The sequence below is a fragment of the Apiotrichum porosum genome, assembly GCF_003942205.1.
Source record: "Apiotrichum porosum strain DSM 27194 chromosome Unknown scaffold_2, whole genome shotgun sequence".
NCBI lineage: Eukaryota > Fungi > Basidiomycota > Tremellomycetes > Trichosporonales > Trichosporonaceae > Apiotrichum > Apiotrichum porosum.
The window spans coordinates 1,810,562-1,827,123 of NW_021167109.1; the positions used below are offsets into that span (position 1 = coordinate 1,810,562).

The 16,562-nt window shown below is 59.3% G+C and overlaps 7 protein-coding genes across 7 annotated transcripts; 4 read left to right on the forward strand and 3 right to left on the reverse strand.

Moving 5' to 3' along the window:
* Nucleotides 1-169: 169 nt before the first annotated feature.
* On the forward strand, nucleotides 170-1,965 carry EHS24_004721 (uncharacterized protein; the record flags this gene model as incomplete). The annotated part of the gene is made up of 3 exons (XM_028620278.1): nucleotides 170-187; nucleotides 368-1,756; nucleotides 1,810-1,965. 3 exons carry the CDS (start codon nucleotides 170-172, stop codon nucleotides 1,963-1,965), a joined length of 1,563 nt encoding a protein of 520 aa, XP_028479250.1.
* Nucleotides 1,966-4,185: 2,220 nt separating this feature from the next.
* EHS24_004722 (uncharacterized protein) lies at nucleotides 4,186-5,678 on the forward strand (the record flags this gene model as incomplete). Its single annotated transcript, XM_028620279.1, has 4 exons — nucleotides 4,186-4,409; nucleotides 4,467-4,546; nucleotides 4,612-4,865; nucleotides 4,926-5,678. The coding sequence occupies 4 exons, from the start codon at nucleotides 4,186-4,188 to the stop codon at nucleotides 5,676-5,678; spliced, it is 1,311 nt and encodes a 436-aa protein (XP_028479251.1).
* A 325-nt stretch (nucleotides 5,679-6,003) lies between these two features.
* EHS24_004723 (uncharacterized protein) lies at nucleotides 6,004-8,137 on the forward strand (the record flags this gene model as incomplete). The annotated part of the gene is made up of 7 exons (XM_028620280.1): nucleotides 6,004-6,402; nucleotides 6,442-6,616; nucleotides 6,669-6,778; nucleotides 6,819-7,163; nucleotides 7,210-7,512; nucleotides 7,553-7,975; nucleotides 8,042-8,137. The coding sequence occupies 7 exons, from the start codon at nucleotides 6,004-6,006 to the stop codon at nucleotides 8,135-8,137; spliced, it is 1,851 nt and encodes a 616-aa protein (XP_028479252.1).
* A 276-nt stretch (nucleotides 8,138-8,413) lies between these two features.
* Nucleotides 8,414-9,546, reverse strand: EHS24_004724 (uncharacterized protein; the record flags this gene model as incomplete). Its single annotated transcript, XM_028620281.1, has 3 exons — nucleotides 8,414-8,549; nucleotides 8,652-9,054; nucleotides 9,102-9,546. 3 exons carry the CDS (start codon nucleotides 9,544-9,546, stop codon nucleotides 8,414-8,416), a joined length of 984 nt encoding a protein of 327 aa, XP_028479253.1.
* Nucleotides 9,547-10,506: 960 nt separating this feature from the next.
* Nucleotides 10,507-12,244, forward strand: EHS24_004725 (uncharacterized protein; the record flags this gene model as incomplete). Its single annotated transcript, XM_028620282.1, has 4 exons — nucleotides 10,507-10,714; nucleotides 10,757-11,154; nucleotides 11,201-11,576; nucleotides 11,634-12,244. The coding sequence occupies 4 exons, from the start codon at nucleotides 10,507-10,509 to the stop codon at nucleotides 12,242-12,244; spliced, it is 1,593 nt and encodes a 530-aa protein (XP_028479254.1).
* A 334-nt stretch (nucleotides 12,245-12,578) lies between these two features.
* On the reverse strand, nucleotides 12,579-13,238 carry EHS24_004726 (uncharacterized protein; the record flags this gene model as incomplete). The annotated part of the gene is made up of 2 exons (XM_028620283.1): nucleotides 12,579-12,930; nucleotides 12,976-13,238. 2 exons carry the CDS (start codon nucleotides 13,236-13,238, stop codon nucleotides 12,579-12,581), a joined length of 615 nt encoding a protein of 204 aa, XP_028479255.1.
* Nucleotides 13,239-13,992: 754 nt separating this feature from the next.
* On the reverse strand, nucleotides 13,993-16,457 carry EHS24_004727 (uncharacterized protein; the record flags this gene model as incomplete). Its single annotated transcript, XM_028620284.1, has 6 exons — nucleotides 13,993-15,367; nucleotides 15,499-15,693; nucleotides 15,730-15,835; nucleotides 15,883-16,144; nucleotides 16,192-16,338; nucleotides 16,383-16,457. The coding sequence occupies 6 exons, from the start codon at nucleotides 16,455-16,457 to the stop codon at nucleotides 13,993-13,995; spliced, it is 2,160 nt and encodes a 719-aa protein (XP_028479256.1).
* Nucleotides 16,458-16,562: the final 105 nt, after the last annotated feature.

Here is a 16,562-nt window from a genome sequence, read left to right on the forward strand (position 1 = left end):
CCGCGTTTTTGGTTGGCCTCACGTGGTGCCGCCGATGATCCACCCGATCCATCACCCTCTCTCTCTCGCTCTCTTTTATTTCAGGTCACATCAGGATCAATCAGTGAGTTCTCCCCGCTCTCTTTCTTCTCCATCACTCGCGCTCAACGCAAAAATAATCACAGCGACAATGTCGTCTATCGCCATGGTACGTCCCCTGGCACGTCTGTCGCGCTCGTCATTACGGCGCGGCATCGGAGCTTCTGTCGTCCCCGCGCGAGCTCTGTCTCTCGCGGCGCGCGGCAGCAGTCTTCCTCGACTTCAAGCCTCGGCTGCCGCCTCTTGTCCTATCCACCCGAGGCGACGCGACGTCTCTTACGCCTCACAGACCCCCGTTCCCATCGCGCTCCCCACCGTTACCAAGATCACCTCGGTCGCGCCCAGCAGCGGCCCCATTTCGGGCGTTGACGCTGTCGTGATCGGTGTCGCCAGCACCACCGAGGCTGGTCCTCGTCTTGTCGGCGACGCCCAGGCCTTTGCCGGCGATCGCGCTGCCACCCTGGCCGGTCAGCTCGGCAAGCTTGGCTTCAAGGGCAAGTCGTGCTCCGTCCTCGCGCTCCCCGGTGCTGAGAACGACCCGGCTCCCGTCCTCCTCTTTGTCGGTCTTGGCGAGGAGCCCGAGCAGGGCTTCAAGCCCGAGACCCTCCGTCGCGCGGCCGGCGCTGCCACTCGCGCTGCTGGCGCCGCCGAGCACAAGACTGTCGCTGTCATCCTCCCCACCAGCACGGCCGAGACCCTCGCCGCTGTCACCGAGGGCGCGAGCCTCGGCGCGTACGCCTGGACTGCGTACAAGACCAAGGACACCACCACGCCTGTTGCCGCCATCCAGATTGTGACTGCTGGCGACGCCGAGGTTGTTCGCCGTGCCGAGGTTACCGCCCGCCGCGTCAAGAACGCGCGTGAGCTCGTCAACATTCCCGGTTCGGACCTCTTCCCCTCCAGCTTTGCCCAGCACGTCGTCGAGTCGGCCAAGGGCATCGAGGGTGTCAAGGTCGAGGTGTGGGACGAGAACAAGCTGCGCGCCGAGAAGATGGGTGGCCTCGTCGGCGTTGGCCAGGGTTCCGTCCACCCCCCTCGCCTCGTCAAGGTCGCGTACACTCCCAGCAACGCCAACGCCAAGCACCTCTCGATCGTCGGCAAGGGTATCACGTTCGACACTGGAGGTATCTCGCTCAAGCCCTCGCCCAAGATGTGGGAGATGAAGGGCGACATGGGCGGCGCCGCCGCTACCGTCCAGGCCGTCCTCGCCGCTGCCGAGCTCAAGGTCCCTGTGCGCGTCACCGGCTGGCTCTGCCTTGCCGAGAACATGCCCAGCGGCACCGCCCTCAAGAACGGTGATGTCATTCGCCAGCGCACCGGCACGACCGTCGAGGTCCACAACACCGACGCCGAGGGCCGTCTGGTCCTCGCTGACGGTCTCGCCGTGGCACAGGCGTCGGCTACCGGCTACGGTACCGAGGACGCCGAGCCCGACCTCTTGCTCGACATTGCCACTCTTACCGGCGCCCAGATGGCCGCGCTCGGCACGCGCACCGCGGGCCTCATGGGCGACGACAAGGCCATCAAGGCCGTGGAGCGCGCCGCGGCCGCCAGTGGCGAGCCCTTCTGGGCCATGCCCTTCCCCGAGGAGCTCCTCGAGGACATGAAGAGCACCACCGCCGACCTCAAGAACATTGGTTCGGTCCCTTACGGCGGTATGCTCAAGGCCGGTGTTTTCGTGAGTACTGCAGTGCTGCTGCGAGGGTTTCCATCACGCTAACAGTCCTACAGCTGCAGCAGTTTGCCGGCAAGCAGGGCAACTGGGCCCACCTGGACATTGCCGGTCCAGCCGCCAACTCGGGCGCTCCCTGGGGTTACACCCCGACCGAGGGTTCCGGCTTTGGAACCATGACGCTGCTCAAGGTCGCCGAGCAGCTCGGTGCTTGAGCGGAAGGAAGGTGTAGGTGTGCAAGAAGTACCAAGACGTGATGCATCAGCATATGGCATTGATTGGCGTCGTGGTGGTGCGGGAAGGGCCACAAAGAGAGTTTACGTCCGATACGGCCTGACCCTCGCCTCAGGACACGTCCACCAGCAGCTCGCAAGTAAGAGGGGTGCAGATGGACACGGGGCAGCTGGAAGGAACGAGTAACGCAGGGTTTGGCCAGGGGACAGCAACCCCCACACCGTTCAACTCGGGCTCGTACCGTTCCTTGCGGTCTTTGCCGCTTCCTCTGATCCTCTGATACAGCTCGCTGAACAGGAGCATTGAGTACACCAAGATCGTGCTTTAGTGCTATTTGCGACGCTGCATCCCGTCCAATCCGCCCATCCAACGACAGCTGGACCAGCGGCCAGCGGCGACGAGGCGCCATGGCGTCAATCCACAACCGAGCGTGTCTGAGACACAAGTGCCAGTGACCGAGTACAGCCCATCAGCTCGCCTCCATGGGTGATAAAAGGTGTACTGTCCGGATCTCTCGGGCAGCTCATCCGCTCGCCGCCACCGTTTTCTGGCCCACGCCTCCGCAGTTGGGGCGCCCGTTGGGGGTTGGTGGCGCACGCCCGAGAAAGACGACGAGTGGATCGTCAGCCGATCACGACACGTTCGTTGCCACGGCTATGCTGTTGGCCTGTTTTGCGGTGGTTCCCGCCGTGTTGGCCTTGTTCGTTCTTGCTCTCTCGCCTCAATGGCGTGGAGGTGGTGGCCGTGGTGCACTGAATACACGTTACACAGCGGGTAGCGGCACGGCGTATGTCAACCGACGGCTGTGGGCGTTGGGGTAATGCCCATTCGTCGCGACAATCAGTTGGATAAGTTGGGAGGAGGCGTCTTTGTTTGTGTTTTGACGGCAGTACACGGCAGGCACACAACGGCTATGGTGTGGTTGAGGAATGTGGGTCTGCAGCCGCGACACACCCGCGTCTCTCGATGTCGAGACTGATTTTCTGGCTGCGCGCGCCGCAGGCACCGGGACGCGCCATGGACGCCCATTCAACAAGTGCAGTAAAAGAAAAATCCAAGATCAAGAGGTTCCAGAATTCCAGAACGGCCAGAACCCCCCCCCCCCCTCCCGCTGGCGGATGGCGGATGGCGGATGATGGCATTCCACAGGAGGATGCTCTGGCCTGCTGGCCGCTGGGTGTGTGCGGCATTTCTGGGTCTCGCTCGGCGTCAACTGTGTTGGTCTCGCCCCATTTTGACCAGTGGCGCGTTGCGCGTCGCCATCCATCCTCGGCCTTGAAGCGTGGATGGAATCCTTCTATTCAAGGGTGCTCGGGTTTCCGGGTTGCCCGCGTCCGCCACGCGATAAACTGGCCGCCGCGCGCGCCATGGTTTGTCTGTTGATATGTTGGCCTATTCGCTTCACCCAGAGACGCGAACAGAGGCGTGTGGGAACGCAGAGATACAGCCCCCAGGTCCCAGGGAGGGGGGGACAGTTGGGGGACTCAGACTCGGGTCAGCTTCGGCGCTGCAGACAAGCTTACTCCCAGCGGCATTCATGCGCGCCAGCAAAAGGCCACGCACGTTGTGCCGGCGGAGGAGCAAGGAGCAAGGAGGAAGCAAGGGGGAGGCAGTGGAAATGGTGGAGTGGGTGGAATCGGGTGGATGTGCCTGAAACATCCGGAGAGCTGCCGTCTTTGACGGCCCATCGAGCGGCGGTGTGTGCCGTTCGTGCGTTCCGTCGGTCCAGCCGGGTCAAATGGAATGAGAGAGACAGAGAGCGAGAGAGAGAGAAACAAAGGGATGTGGTTGGCCAAGAGGTGTGTGTTTCTCAGATCTCTCAGAGAGAGACTGTGTGCGTGAAGTGAATGAGTGCGGTCACCCCCCCGTGCTCGCGCGTCTTGCGTGTGTTTTGGGCGCGTCGTTGTCTCGGATGGCGCGCACGGCTGTTCAGATCTGTCGTGCTCGTGCGCAGCTCGCACGCACGGCTGTCGCACTCTGCCCACTCTGTCCCAAAGGCCAAAGGTCTCAGTTCGCATGTTTGGCGCGAAACGTGCACAACCAAAGGAGACCAGAGACCACAAACGGCCCAACGGAGGACACAAACAAACGCGCACCAGGCAGCGTGCACATTGTTTATAAGGAGGAAGACACGCCCCCCCCCCACTGTCGACCACCCACTGTTCTCTCTTTACACCAATCCTTCTCTCTCGCTCAGCAACATGCTGTCCACCGTGGTCAACTTTGCCATCCTCGCGGCCGTGGCGTCTGCCGCGTGCCTCCCTACCACTACCACCACTTCGGGATCCACTACCACCACCACCCCGTCGTCCTCGGGCGCCGTGGCCCTTCACCCCAACGGCAACTCGAACGTGTGTCTTGACGTCCAAGGCAATGTCCAGGCCAACGGCACCCCCGTCCAGGTGTACACCTGCAACGGCACTGGGTGAGTACAACATTGCAGAAGGGATGCAAGGATGCCCTTTTCTGACGCAAAAACAAGTGCCCAGAAGTGGATCCTCCACAGGGGCAGCGGCAGCGTCCAGCTCGCCGGCACCAACTACTGCCTCGACGCCGGATCCAGTGAGTCACCCACCTTCCTCGCCCACTCCACTCCCCCTCCCACTCCCACTCACGCCACACCCCAGGCCCCGCTAGCGGCGTCAAGATGAAGATCTGGCAGTGCTACAGCGGCCTCGCTGCCCAGACGTGGTACTGGACCGACGACAACCGCATCGCCGTTACTGGCAAGGGCCAGTGCATGGACTTGCCCAACGGATCCACCTCGAACGGTAACGTTGTCCAGACCTGGGCGTGTGCGACTGGCAACACCAACCAAATCTGGACCGCGACCGCCGCCGCCTCGCGCAGGTCGATCGAGGACCGTGCCACTTGCACCAAGGTGCGTGCACATGCGTGTGCCTGAGACAGAGCGAGAGGGACACTGTGCTAACTCTTCCAGGCCGACCTCACCCCCAAGGGCATCAAGGCTGGTCTTGCCGGCGGCAGCTCGTTTGACGACTTCCAAAACTACGTCGGCTGGTGGTACGACTGGAGCGGTGCTCCCTCGGGCCACTCGGGCAGCCCCGTCCCCGTCCCCATGCTCTGGGGCAACGGTCACCGCGGCAGCATCCAGAGCGACTCGGCCCGCTTCAACCAGTTCACCTCGACCTGGAGCACGAGCAACGTTCCCGCCTACGTCCTCGGCTTCAACGAGCCCGACTGCCCGGGCACCGACAGCTCCGACCTGACCGTGGCCCAGGCCGCCTCGGCGTGGAACCAGTACATTGCGCCTCTGGGTAACGCCGGCGCCCTGCTCATTTCGCCCGCCATGTGCAAGCAAAAGGACGAAGACTTCCTCACCCCTTTCCAGAACGCCATCAACACACCCTTTGACGTCGTTGCCATCCACGTTTACAAGAACACGCTCGCAGGCGTCAAGGCCGACATTGACTACTACTACAACAAGTACGGCAAGCCCATCTGGGTCACCGAGTTTGGCTGTGTCAACGACGTCAACGGCTTTGTCGCGTGCAGCAGCCAGTCGGTCGTCAACCAGTTCATCACCGACGTCGTCTCGCTGTTTGAAACGGACAGCCGTATCTACGCCTATGCGTTCTGCGACGTCGGAAACGCCTGGCTCATGCGCTCGTCGTCGGGCTCGCTCTCCACCACGGGCCAGAACTACCTCGCCGCGGTTAAGAAGTACGCTTAGGGTCTGTCGGGTTTAGTTTCAATGGACGCGTTTGGTAGTTTAAATAATATGGGAAGATTGGGTGCTTGTTTATGAACGCTCTGTGTTTTGCAGACAGTGACCAGATACGACCATCCGCAGCGAGCGTCACCTCGTGCCAGCTGCATTCCCCGGCAAAGATACCTAGATGACGCGCAATAGGCTGATACCCAGGCGTCGGCTATAAGCTGGAGACCCCGCCTCCACCCAGCAGCGGGGTGGTGGTGGTGCCCACTTGCCCATATCGCGCCAATTACCCGCGCTCCATATCATCATTGTTTTCGACTGGTCACGCTCACTCACGACTATGGAGCCCTCCCGGGGCTACTCTATCCAGCTGGCGGACGGAGTCGTCAACGTCCAGCTCAGCTGCACCCAGTGCTCCAACTATGCCTGGAGCCATCAGCAAGTAGCGTGGCTGGCCGAGGCCATCGCCACCGAGGTCTTGCGGTTGACGGCCGGCAAGCATGCCCAGGCGCCGTCCTCAGCGACAGCCACGGCGCAGAGCAATGCCATGTCCATCTCGCCACCGGGGAGCCCGCGGGTGGATACCTCTGGCCTGGTGCGAATTCAAGATACGCCACAGGAGGACGCTTCGTCGGTGTCTGCCGTCACACCAGCCGTGTCTCTGGGCAAAAAGGGCCCACGGACACGCACAGGATGCTTTACGTGTCGCATGAAGAGGGTAAAGTGCGACGAGAGAAAGGTGAGCTACCCTTCTGTGCGAGCTGCAGCTGACTCTCAGCCGGCATGTACCCGCTGCATGCGCAACCCAGACCGACAATGTGTCTATCCCAAGAGGTTGGCCGTGTCCGTCCCAAACGCGCTCCCTGGCGTCAAGCAGCCTGCAGTACAGGCACCCCGCAGCGCAGTGACGAGGTATCAGCCTCGACCTTCCGTTCCCTCGGCCTCGTTAAACTGTGAGCAGGGTGTCACATAGGAGCGTGTCTGACCTTTCAGCGGCGTGGACAGCACCCACAGCCGGCGCAACAGTGTCCCAAGCCGTTGCCCAAGACAACACGCTGCCGGACCAATTTGGCCTGTTCTTGGATGGCCTGGCCCTTATCGGGTCTCCAGGACTGGTGAGTATGCAGATACACCAATCGCTGACACCCTTCTCAGCTCCACTTCCAGCCCGACAAGCGCGAGGGCCGTGCTCGCTCCGACCGCGTGCTCGCCAAGCTGTGGGAAGCGCAAATGATCATGTCGGTGTCGGGCAGAGACCTGCCCCCCGTCTCGCAGCAGGTCAAGCTCGCCGACGCGCTCGTATCCGTCGCGTGGAGCCTGGGCGCCGTCAAGCGCGCGTTTTCGGGCACGGTCCCCACGCCCGTCCACGACGTCATGCTCGCACGGTCGCGCAACTTTGTCGAGGACGCCGCGAAGCTCATCCACGAGTATAACCGCGGTGAAGGGTTTGACTCGCCCGAAACGTTCCTGGTGCTCCTCGAGCTCTTACTGCTGCGAGACGTACGTGCACTCCAAAAGTGAGGCAACGTGCTAACCCGAACCCCAGTGTGCCAGCGGCGATCCACTGTGGGCCAACACACACAAACTCCTCACATCATATGTCAAGCGCAGGGGCGGTCCAAAGGTCATGGTCGAGGAGGCGCGGGCCTCTATGCTCGGTATAGGTCTGCTGGAGCACCACCTCGTGTATCTCACTCTCTACGACACCTTTGCCTCCCTGAGTCTCAACCTGGAACCATACTTGCTTGCGCCTGGCCAATGGAGGTGGCTAGAGGAAGTGCCGTGCGCCCAGGAAGTCATCCAGTCGGATTTTGGAATCAGTCTGCAAATGCTATTCTACGTGGCAGAGGTGGGTTCACGGTTGGACGGAACAACGCTAAACCCGCCAGCTGGCGACACTGCTTGCCAACAGAGGCGCGCCACAGACCCCGGTCGGTACGGCACAGTACCAACAGGCCTGCGAGGCAATGTACGAGGCGCTCGAGACGGTCGCGCTCGCCACCATATACTCGACGCCGTCCTCCATCCGCGTCCAGTTTGGCGACTTGCTGATCCGCCACTCTCTCATCTGCCACTTGCAATGCGTGGCGTTTGGGCGACGGCGCGACGACCCCATCATCCAGCGCAGCGCGTCGGCCATCATCGAGCTCTTGGCCGAGGTCGCAGTGCGAACCGGGTCCATGGCCAACTTGATGTACCCGCTGCTCATTGCTGCGGTCCTCAGCGATACGGGCGACCACGAGCGGTTGCAACTGCTCATCGACTTTACAAAGGTCTCCACTGGACTGGTGGAGTTTGACCGAATGGAGAAGGTGGGTACAGAAGGAGGGAGGGCGAGAGAAGAGAGTTGCAAATGGAGAACCAGCTGACCTTTGCAGATTGCTCATGAATGTTGGCGGAGAAGGGATGCGGGCGAAGGCGAGCTGGAAATGACCGACGTCTGGAGTGCCAACTGTCGCATGCTCATCTTGTAGTGTTCATTTGTGCTACCACAGGCTCCCATGGTATGTATGCCTGGTACGTGAGCGAATGTGGCAATACTGGCGCCCCCAAGGCGCTGACAGAAGGATTGGTAAACTGGATTTCACTGATTCCTTTCACCTCTTTTCCGCCCATTCGAGACACGAGCAGGAGACACCTGGGGGATGAAAACGGACATGACATCTTTGGCGACCACCACATTCGCACTATGCACTACAACTGGCTGCTTAACTCGGACTGAACGCTACCTCGGCTATAAAAGTCGGCTATTAAACCTTGACGGCAATCGGGGTCTGGTCCTTGTCGTAGAAGAGGTCGTCGAGCTTGGGAACCATCTTCGGGTCGTGGCCGAGGGTGAGGAGCGGGTGCTCCCAGTTGACGTAGCCCAGGTAGGGAAGCGAGACGCTGGGGAGGGGTCAGCAAAGCGTTCAGGGGGAGACCGAGTCACGGAAATGTCACAAAACTTGATAAATGCAACAAGACACGCTTGTCAGCGGCTAGACTCACTCCCATCCAGCCAGCCTCTGGGCACGCAGAGGCAGCTTCTTGACGTCCTCGTGCTTGAGCTGGAGATACTGGTTCTCCTCCTGCTTCAGGTATCCGCAGTTCCAGCCGCAGAGTGCCATGCAGCGGACCGAGTTCTTGTCGCCGACCTTCATCGAGTTGGTGCCACCGCCGTGGTAGACCGAGCAGAGAATGACGACACAGTCTCCGGGCTCAGCAGTGACCTGGATGGCGTCCTCGTAAGTGGGAGGGGGCAGGTCGTCGGAGCGGATGTGCGAGCCGGGAACAATGTTGGTGCCGCCGTTTTCGGGGTACACGTTGGTGAGGGCGACCATGGCGAGAATGGACTTTTCCTGCGACGGGTCGTAAACCTCGGATCCGCGAATGCGGTCGTGGAAAATGGCATCTGGAGCTGTCAGTCTTGCGCGCCTGCTTGTGGAGAGGAGGACTTACCGTCGCGATGCAGCTCTTGAGCCTTGCCGCCCGGGTTCACCTCCAGCAGTCCAGTGACGTTGAGCTGGGGCTTGCAGGTCGACCAGTAGCGCTCGGGGCTGGACATTGTCGTCTTGGTGCGGCGCGTGAGGGCATAGTCGGCAATACCGTTGAGGGTGTCGTTGAGGAGAATCTTGTCAACGTAGGTCGCCGACTTGGTGAGGAGGCCCGGGACCTTTTTGGAAGTGGAAGGGAAGAACGAGCCGTCCCACTGCTCGTCGTTGCCCTCGACACCGAGAGCGTCCAGGTAGGGCTTAAAGTCCTTGTTCATCTGGTCGACGGCATCCTTCTTTACGAGACCCTTGATGACCACGGCGCCCATCTTGGCGATGAGAGCGTTGATCTCCTCCTGAGGCGCGCTGGCGTCGATGGTGAGGTCTGCGAGGGTGTAGTTGTGGCAGGGCATGTTGGGCGGTAATTGGTTTCGATTGGTGAGAGTGAGAAGGGTGGTTGGGTGTGTCAGATGCGATCCAAGCCAAGTTGTGTTTGATAGACTTTGAGACACCAAGACGTCTCTTTAAGTATAACAATGCCGCAGAACGCAGCACAGGTGGTGCAGCTAGGTGGATAAACTTCAGGATCATCAACGCTTTCCCGGTTCAGCCGGGTCATCTTGGACGACAGAGGATGGGAATGCTGTTCGCCACTGAGAAGCTGTCGAGGTAGGAAACCCATATGTGAGGGCGACGACGGCGAGCGCCTATCGGCGTGGATATCGGAGTGGGGAAGTGTGGGGTTGTGGAGACGAGCTAGACGAGATTCGGAGCGAGGCCACTCCGCCAGATCCCCGCCGTCCGTGAGAAGAGGTGCCACATGTTTCACACCGTGCTCGTCAAGCACCTCGTCAATCTCGTGTACTGAACGCGATATCACCGGGCGCGGTGGAGCCGCAATGGCCGTCAGGGCTTTTACGGTGGGCAATGAAATATAGGGGGTTTTAAAGCGGCCCTTCTGTTCTTCTGAGCTTCTGATAATCGTCAGTGGATAAACAGTTGGCCCCGCAATTATCCCCCAACCACCAACACCCTCGTCAGTCAAGGTCGTCAATGTCGTCTAACCTGGCCGTCTCAGACCGCTACAGTGTGTCGCCCAGCAACGACTCCCGGCAACTGTGAAAAGTGACAGCCGATATGGCGTTCGCCAGGCGTCGCTTAGAATAACTATCACAAGGGCATCGCTTAGGATAACTATCTTGGTGGGCCCGATCCGTGTGTGCCGCGACTCTCACCAGCCCACCAGCCCCACCATTGGGATCACGTTGATAGGGCCCCACGATCCATCGGTCAGGCATTGACCTTCTTAACCACTACCACGCGGACAAACTCCATTGCCACTCTCCCCCACGTCTTGTTCATTCTCTTCCACCATGACCGTTGAAACTGTGGCACCTACCGACACCAAACATCTGCGACCAGGGTCGCCGTCCCTCTCCTCGTCCAAGGAGGCCGGCAATGTGACTATTGTGGCCCACGAGGAGGACCTTGATGGCGATGCGGGGCTCCATGAGCTTGGCTACAAAGCCGAGCTGCATCGCACCCGAGGCTTCATGGACGTTTTTGCCATGTCGATCACCTGTACGTCAAGAACTGAAGCGCGAGGTGTGGCTAACTTGACAGGTTTGGCTGTCCCATATGGTTACGGAACAACGCTGGCTACTGGAATCTATGGCGGTGGCCCGATGACCATGGTCTGGGGCTCCCTCATTGTTACCATCCTGCAGTGGACGATCGCGTTTTCGCTTGGCGAACTTGCCTCTCGTTGGCCAACCTCTGCGGGCGCGTACTACTGGACCTTTCAGCTCGCACCAAAGCGTTTCCGCACTGTCCTTTCGTACATCAACGGCTGGCTCCTCCTCACGGCCGTCCTCCTCACCACCACGTCTGTCGCCTTTGGCATCTCACAGCACATTGTCGCCACCGTCAACATTGTTCACCCTGACTGGAGCCCTGCTCAATGGGTCTACATTCTTATTGCATACGCGCTCCTCGCCCTTGCCGCTATTCCCCTTTTGATGGTGAGTTCAAAGCTCCTGTGTGAATAAGTCCCTGACCCTCTCTCAGAACCCTCGCTATCTGACGTTTATGGAGAAGACCAACGTTATTGTCACTTGGGTCTACAAGTTTGCCCACATCATTGTTCTGTCAGCTCGCGCCAAGGCTGGACGTAGGAGTGCAAAGTACGCGTTTACCCACTATGAGCCTCAGCTCAGTGGTTGGGGTGATGTTTGGACCTTCTTCATCGGTTTCCTGCCCGGCGCATACGCCAACTGCGCACCGGGTTTCGTGCTCGCCATGACCGAAGAGGTCCACAAGCCCGAGACCAACGTTCCGCGTGCTATGGCTTACAGCATGATGCCTGCGTCGTTTGTCCTCGCGTGGGCATTCATCCTTCCCTTGACTTTTACCATGCCCTCGTCCGAGGTCCTCCTCGAGGCTCGTGAGTACATTGTGTTTAGACTTGCAACTGCATTTAGACGTGAAACTAACGCCACAGCCAACGGCATCGTTCTTCCATACGCCTACAAGCTCATCGTCGGCAACGACGCCGGGGCCATTCTCCTCATGCTCGGCATCCTCTACATTGGCTTCAACTGCCTCGTCGGCATCAACACCACCGCCTCGCGCCAACTGTGGTCGTTCTCGCGTGACCACGCCGTCCCCGGATCGGCCATCTGGTCGCGCGTCACCCCCAGTGGCAACGTGCCCTACGCCATCGCCCTGTGTCTCGTTGTCCAGTGCCTGCTTTGCCTCATCGACCTGGGAAGCACCACCGCCTTCAACTCGTTCGTCAGCACGGCTGTCAACGCCTTCATGGCTGCCTACGCGCTTCCCATCCTCCTCAGCCTCCTCGAGGGCCGCAAGAGCATCTCGTCTGCACCTTTCACGAGGCGCATCGTGGGTCTCGTCTGCAACTGGGTGGTTATGATCTGGGCCCCGCTCGGCCTTGTCATCTTCAGCATGCCCGCCGTCATCCCCGTCACCGCTCAGACTATGAACTACTCGAGCGTTGTTCTCGGAGGCTTTATCACCATCGCCAGTGTCTGGTACTTGGTGTATGCCCGTCGGGTGTACAAGGGCCCCCCTGCCAGCGCAGAGCTTCATTGAGTATGTGGGTGGGACTGTGGGCGGCGCGGGTATTTGGAGAGGGTTAGTTGTTTTGAGTATAAGTATACCATTCAGTCAATGCAAGTGGAGATTGTACGCCTCGTGTGCGGTGGATGGAAAGGTGCCCCAGCCCATCCTGGAAACATGGATTGCGGTGGGCTCGTGTCAGCAGAATTGAAGGTGAATTTGGCATTTATTTTACACAAACATTGAATCTCGCTCTCCTCGATCTTTCCTTGGCACCAACACGGCTCTGTATTCTGACTCCCATTATCACGCTTTAAGCGGCTGCATAAACGAACTGAAGCTTCTGTAATTCTAATGCCATTCTATACTACCCCGACGGGGTGAAAGCAGGGACACCCTCGCCACCCAGGATGTCGAAAATCTGGTCGTCTGACCCGTTACACTCGGCCACACGAAGCCGGGCACCGGGGAAGTGTGAAACTTCAAGACACTTGTTGGTGTCGGCAAGGTTGATGGACATGTTGTCGGTTACGATCCACGTTTGGCTGGGGAGACCACGGCACGAATGAACCTTGGCCCAGTCTCCGTCGCTCTCGCTGATTGGCGCCGTGATGCAGAACGCGTCCGAGCTGCTCTCTTTCGATTGGATCTGCGTACGACCCCTGTTCAAGCGGTAGCGTCCGCCACTCCCTCCCGAGTATCCCGCAACGCATTCACCACTGTGGACGTTAGAGAGTGTTTGGTGTTTGGCAGGAACAACGTACAGGAAGAAATCGTTGCCGGCGGCAATATCCCATTTGGTGCGGACGCACAGGTCCCACTTGCCATGTGGGTGCAGGGTTGTGCCACAGCCAGTGTCGATGTATGCGCCGGTCTTCACGTCTTGGCTGCGGGGGCAGTAGTCGCGCGGCGCAGGCGCTGCTGTGGCGAAACCGACAGTGGCGAAGAGAAGTGCGAGTGTTGAGAGCTGCATGATGTGGTCTTGCTGTTGAATGGTATGTCTGGGCTCCTGGAATTGGGACGCCATTTATAATGTATTGTGTACACGGCGGAGCGGTGTCCTCGACAAGTTGCAGTGTCTCGCCAAGCATTCCAGTGTGCAGGCACAATCCACAGCTTGTCGGGATGTTTTCCGACGGAGCGTGGCAGAAGCCGCTTCACTTCCAGGTCCCATTCCCTCTCTTGGCCACAATGGTTGCGATGGTCGGGCAACAGCGGTGCAATAGCCGCGGATGGTCCCCTACTCGTTTCATGTTTGCTGTCTTGGCACATGTGTACAGTGCAGTACGTAAGTACCCACCTTCACACAACACTGACTGCGTCAAGTATGCCTCAATGTAGGCATTGTCTGCCGTTGGCTGTACCATTTCGCAGTTGACGGTGAAAGGGTCAGCCTGGAGTGTGCCGATATCACACCGACGTTGAAATCAAGTCAGCAATAGTCCAGTGATCAGTGAAGTGCCTGCAATCTTCTTCTCACGTCTGCTGGGCACTGTGGCGCGACGGGACGACACACTTGACCACAGGCGCTTCGTCACAATGAACCCAACCTTGCATAACGAGTAGCACACACATGTCACATCTCTCGTCCTGTCCACCTCGCCATGCTGTTCAACGGTCTCCCCGATCGAAAATCATGGCAAATACAGCCACTGGTTGCACAGCAGCAACAGCAAAGACTCTCCCGCGCGGATCCGCCGCCGCCCGGCCGCTCGTGTGGTCCGAGAACAGCGGCTTGCGGTACTCACTCACCAGCCTGCCAACGGAGCAGACGGCCGAGCTCATGGCCTACCGTCGTAGGCATCTTCCCGGCTGATCTGACTCCAAAACTCCGTGGGGTCTCCAGTTTGCAGCCGTGGCCGACTAGACTCTCCAAACAGCCACGCAAAGTTGTCCTGCACACCCGTAGGGGCAACATTCGCCATGGGGTCCAGCAAGCGCACCCAGGGGTCGCTGAGGGAGTCGCCGCCGTCGAGTGTTGATCCCCCAAGTGGTGATAGGTCGAGAGTGGACGGCACATTCGCATTGGACGAGTTGACGTGCGAAGCATCAAGACGAGGCGAGACCACAGCCGAGTTGGCACCAGACTCGGGGTCTGGGTGATATTCGAGTAACGGCTCGTCGCGGAACTGCCAGGTGGGACGGCTGACGCTTCGCAGGCGCTCAATCTTGGCGAAGCGAAAGTCGCGGAAATCAAACTCGGCCTCGTCTTGACCGGGCTGATACTCGCTGCCAAACGCTTCGAGGTCAAAGCTGTCAAGCAGGGGCAGGTAGTCGCAGCGCAGTAGTCGGTGAACTGCCTCGACGTGAAGGACCCTAATCACCTCTGAACGTCTTCCACCAATACGAAGGAGTGCGAGCAGGGGCGGGATTGCAGCTGCGATGGCGTCTGCGTTCGAATCCGTGGCCACCAACCGGCGAGGCTCGAACAGGAGGATCTCGAGAGCATAGTACGCCTCGCCGAACGCCTGCAAGTCAAACGTCGTGTTCTGCTTGAGGCCCTCGGCCAGGATCCCAGACACTGCTGTAGCATGTGAAATACGCTGGTGTCGAACCTGGGGGATAAGGTGTGAAAACGCCGGGTCCAACCTATACAGCGCAAGCTTCATCATGGTGACGATGATGTAGAGCTTGTGGAGTAGCAGGTGAAGCAGCAAGAACGCTGGCAGGCGTTTACGGTGGAGGAAGGCATTGTCCGAAGTGAAATGGTAGCGAGCTGGCATCGAGTTGACAAACTCCTTCACGGTCGCTTCAATGGCTGCCAGGTCGGCTTGAACTTCGGGTACCTGCAGGTCGTGGTGCGTGATTCGGAACACGGCGTTTAGTGCACGCCGTCGAAGGTGCGTGGCACGGATGAGATAGGCAGAGAGTCCAAGCATGGCAGTATGTTCTGAAGGAGGCGCAAAGATGGATTCCGTCCGTGAATTGTCGTTTCCAAGAAAGCTTTGCTCGTTGCAAGGCAATTGGATACGAAATGTCCCGAGGTCGACGAGGCTAGACCCGTACCGTCCTCCATCCAGCGTCGAATCCTGGAAGAAGACCGACCATGCCACACGGCGCAGCGCCTCGTATGTAAAGAGCGGTGACAGGTGCGACTCCGGCAGCTTTGCCGGAAAGGTGTGATCCAGAGTGTTCAAGGACATTAGTTGGACCATTCTGCGTTTGTTAGCTGTGTTGTAGCACGGACACGCCCATGGGCTTGTACTTGACGGAGCGCGCGCCGCCGATTCATGCAACGCCCATTACTCCATCACAACACGCTTCGGGTGACAGGACGAGACACTCACCGAACACAGAGGGCTGACAGGAGAAATCGAGAACCAGTCTTGCCTCGTTGGCCCTCGTAGTGGGACACGAGAATCAGTGTCATGAGCTGAATGACGCCAAATCCTTGGAGGACACGGGGTAGGAGAGAGGCAATGATGCCGTCGACGAGCGCGTCTCCTCGCGCGAGGTTTTCGGGAGTGGGATCGCACGTGAAGCTTCTGTCAGCATGGAAGCCATCAATTGTCACTCACCGAAGGACATTCGCGACCATTGCCATTGTCAAGTCGCGCGGTGCCTTGCCGCGACTCAGCAGCCGCTTGAATCGCATCTCGTGGATGAACGTCAAGAAACCAAAGTCTGTTTGTCATTAGCGCAAGACCATAAGATAAAAAGCTGTGACTCACGATGAACAGTCTCGAAATAGAGGTCGATCATCGCCTCGGTCTCAGCTTGAGACAGTTCGTTTGGGAACGATGGCCCAGCAGCAATCGATGGGCCAGCAGTAGAGGCCAAAGGTGCCGCTGAGGGTGTCGACGTGGACGCCTTGGTTGATGGGCCAGCAGAGGTCCGTTGCCGAACTACACGTTCAGAAGACCAGTCGCACGCTGTTGAAGTCGCCTGGCACCGCGTGCAAGCACCTCGTTGGGGATCCCCCTCGCATTTGAGCTGGAAGTCAGCTACATCCGCGGCCCAAGCGATCTCGCAGAACGAACCTTGCGAGTGCGACACTGTTCACACGCCGAATCGTTAGGGCGACGAGGTTGGCGTGGAGGAGGAGCAGCGCTCATATCCTGCCAGACGCATTCCTTCTGCAGCCTGTTGCAGGCGGCGCATGTGGGTTGCTCGAGGTTGCACTTGACCTATGTTGTTGTGTGAGCTTTGGAACGACAGCCACGACGCGTACCTTTCGCCGGCGGCATGTGAGGCATCCAAGGCGTGGGGTCGATGATGACGACGATGAATCTGCTTGACTACTCATGCTGTGCAGCTGAGCGACATGGTATGATGGACAAGAGTGTAAAGGAGAGATGGAGGTAACGGTCTCGTCCGCAACGATCGGCAATCGCAGCCAACCGGCCAAGGG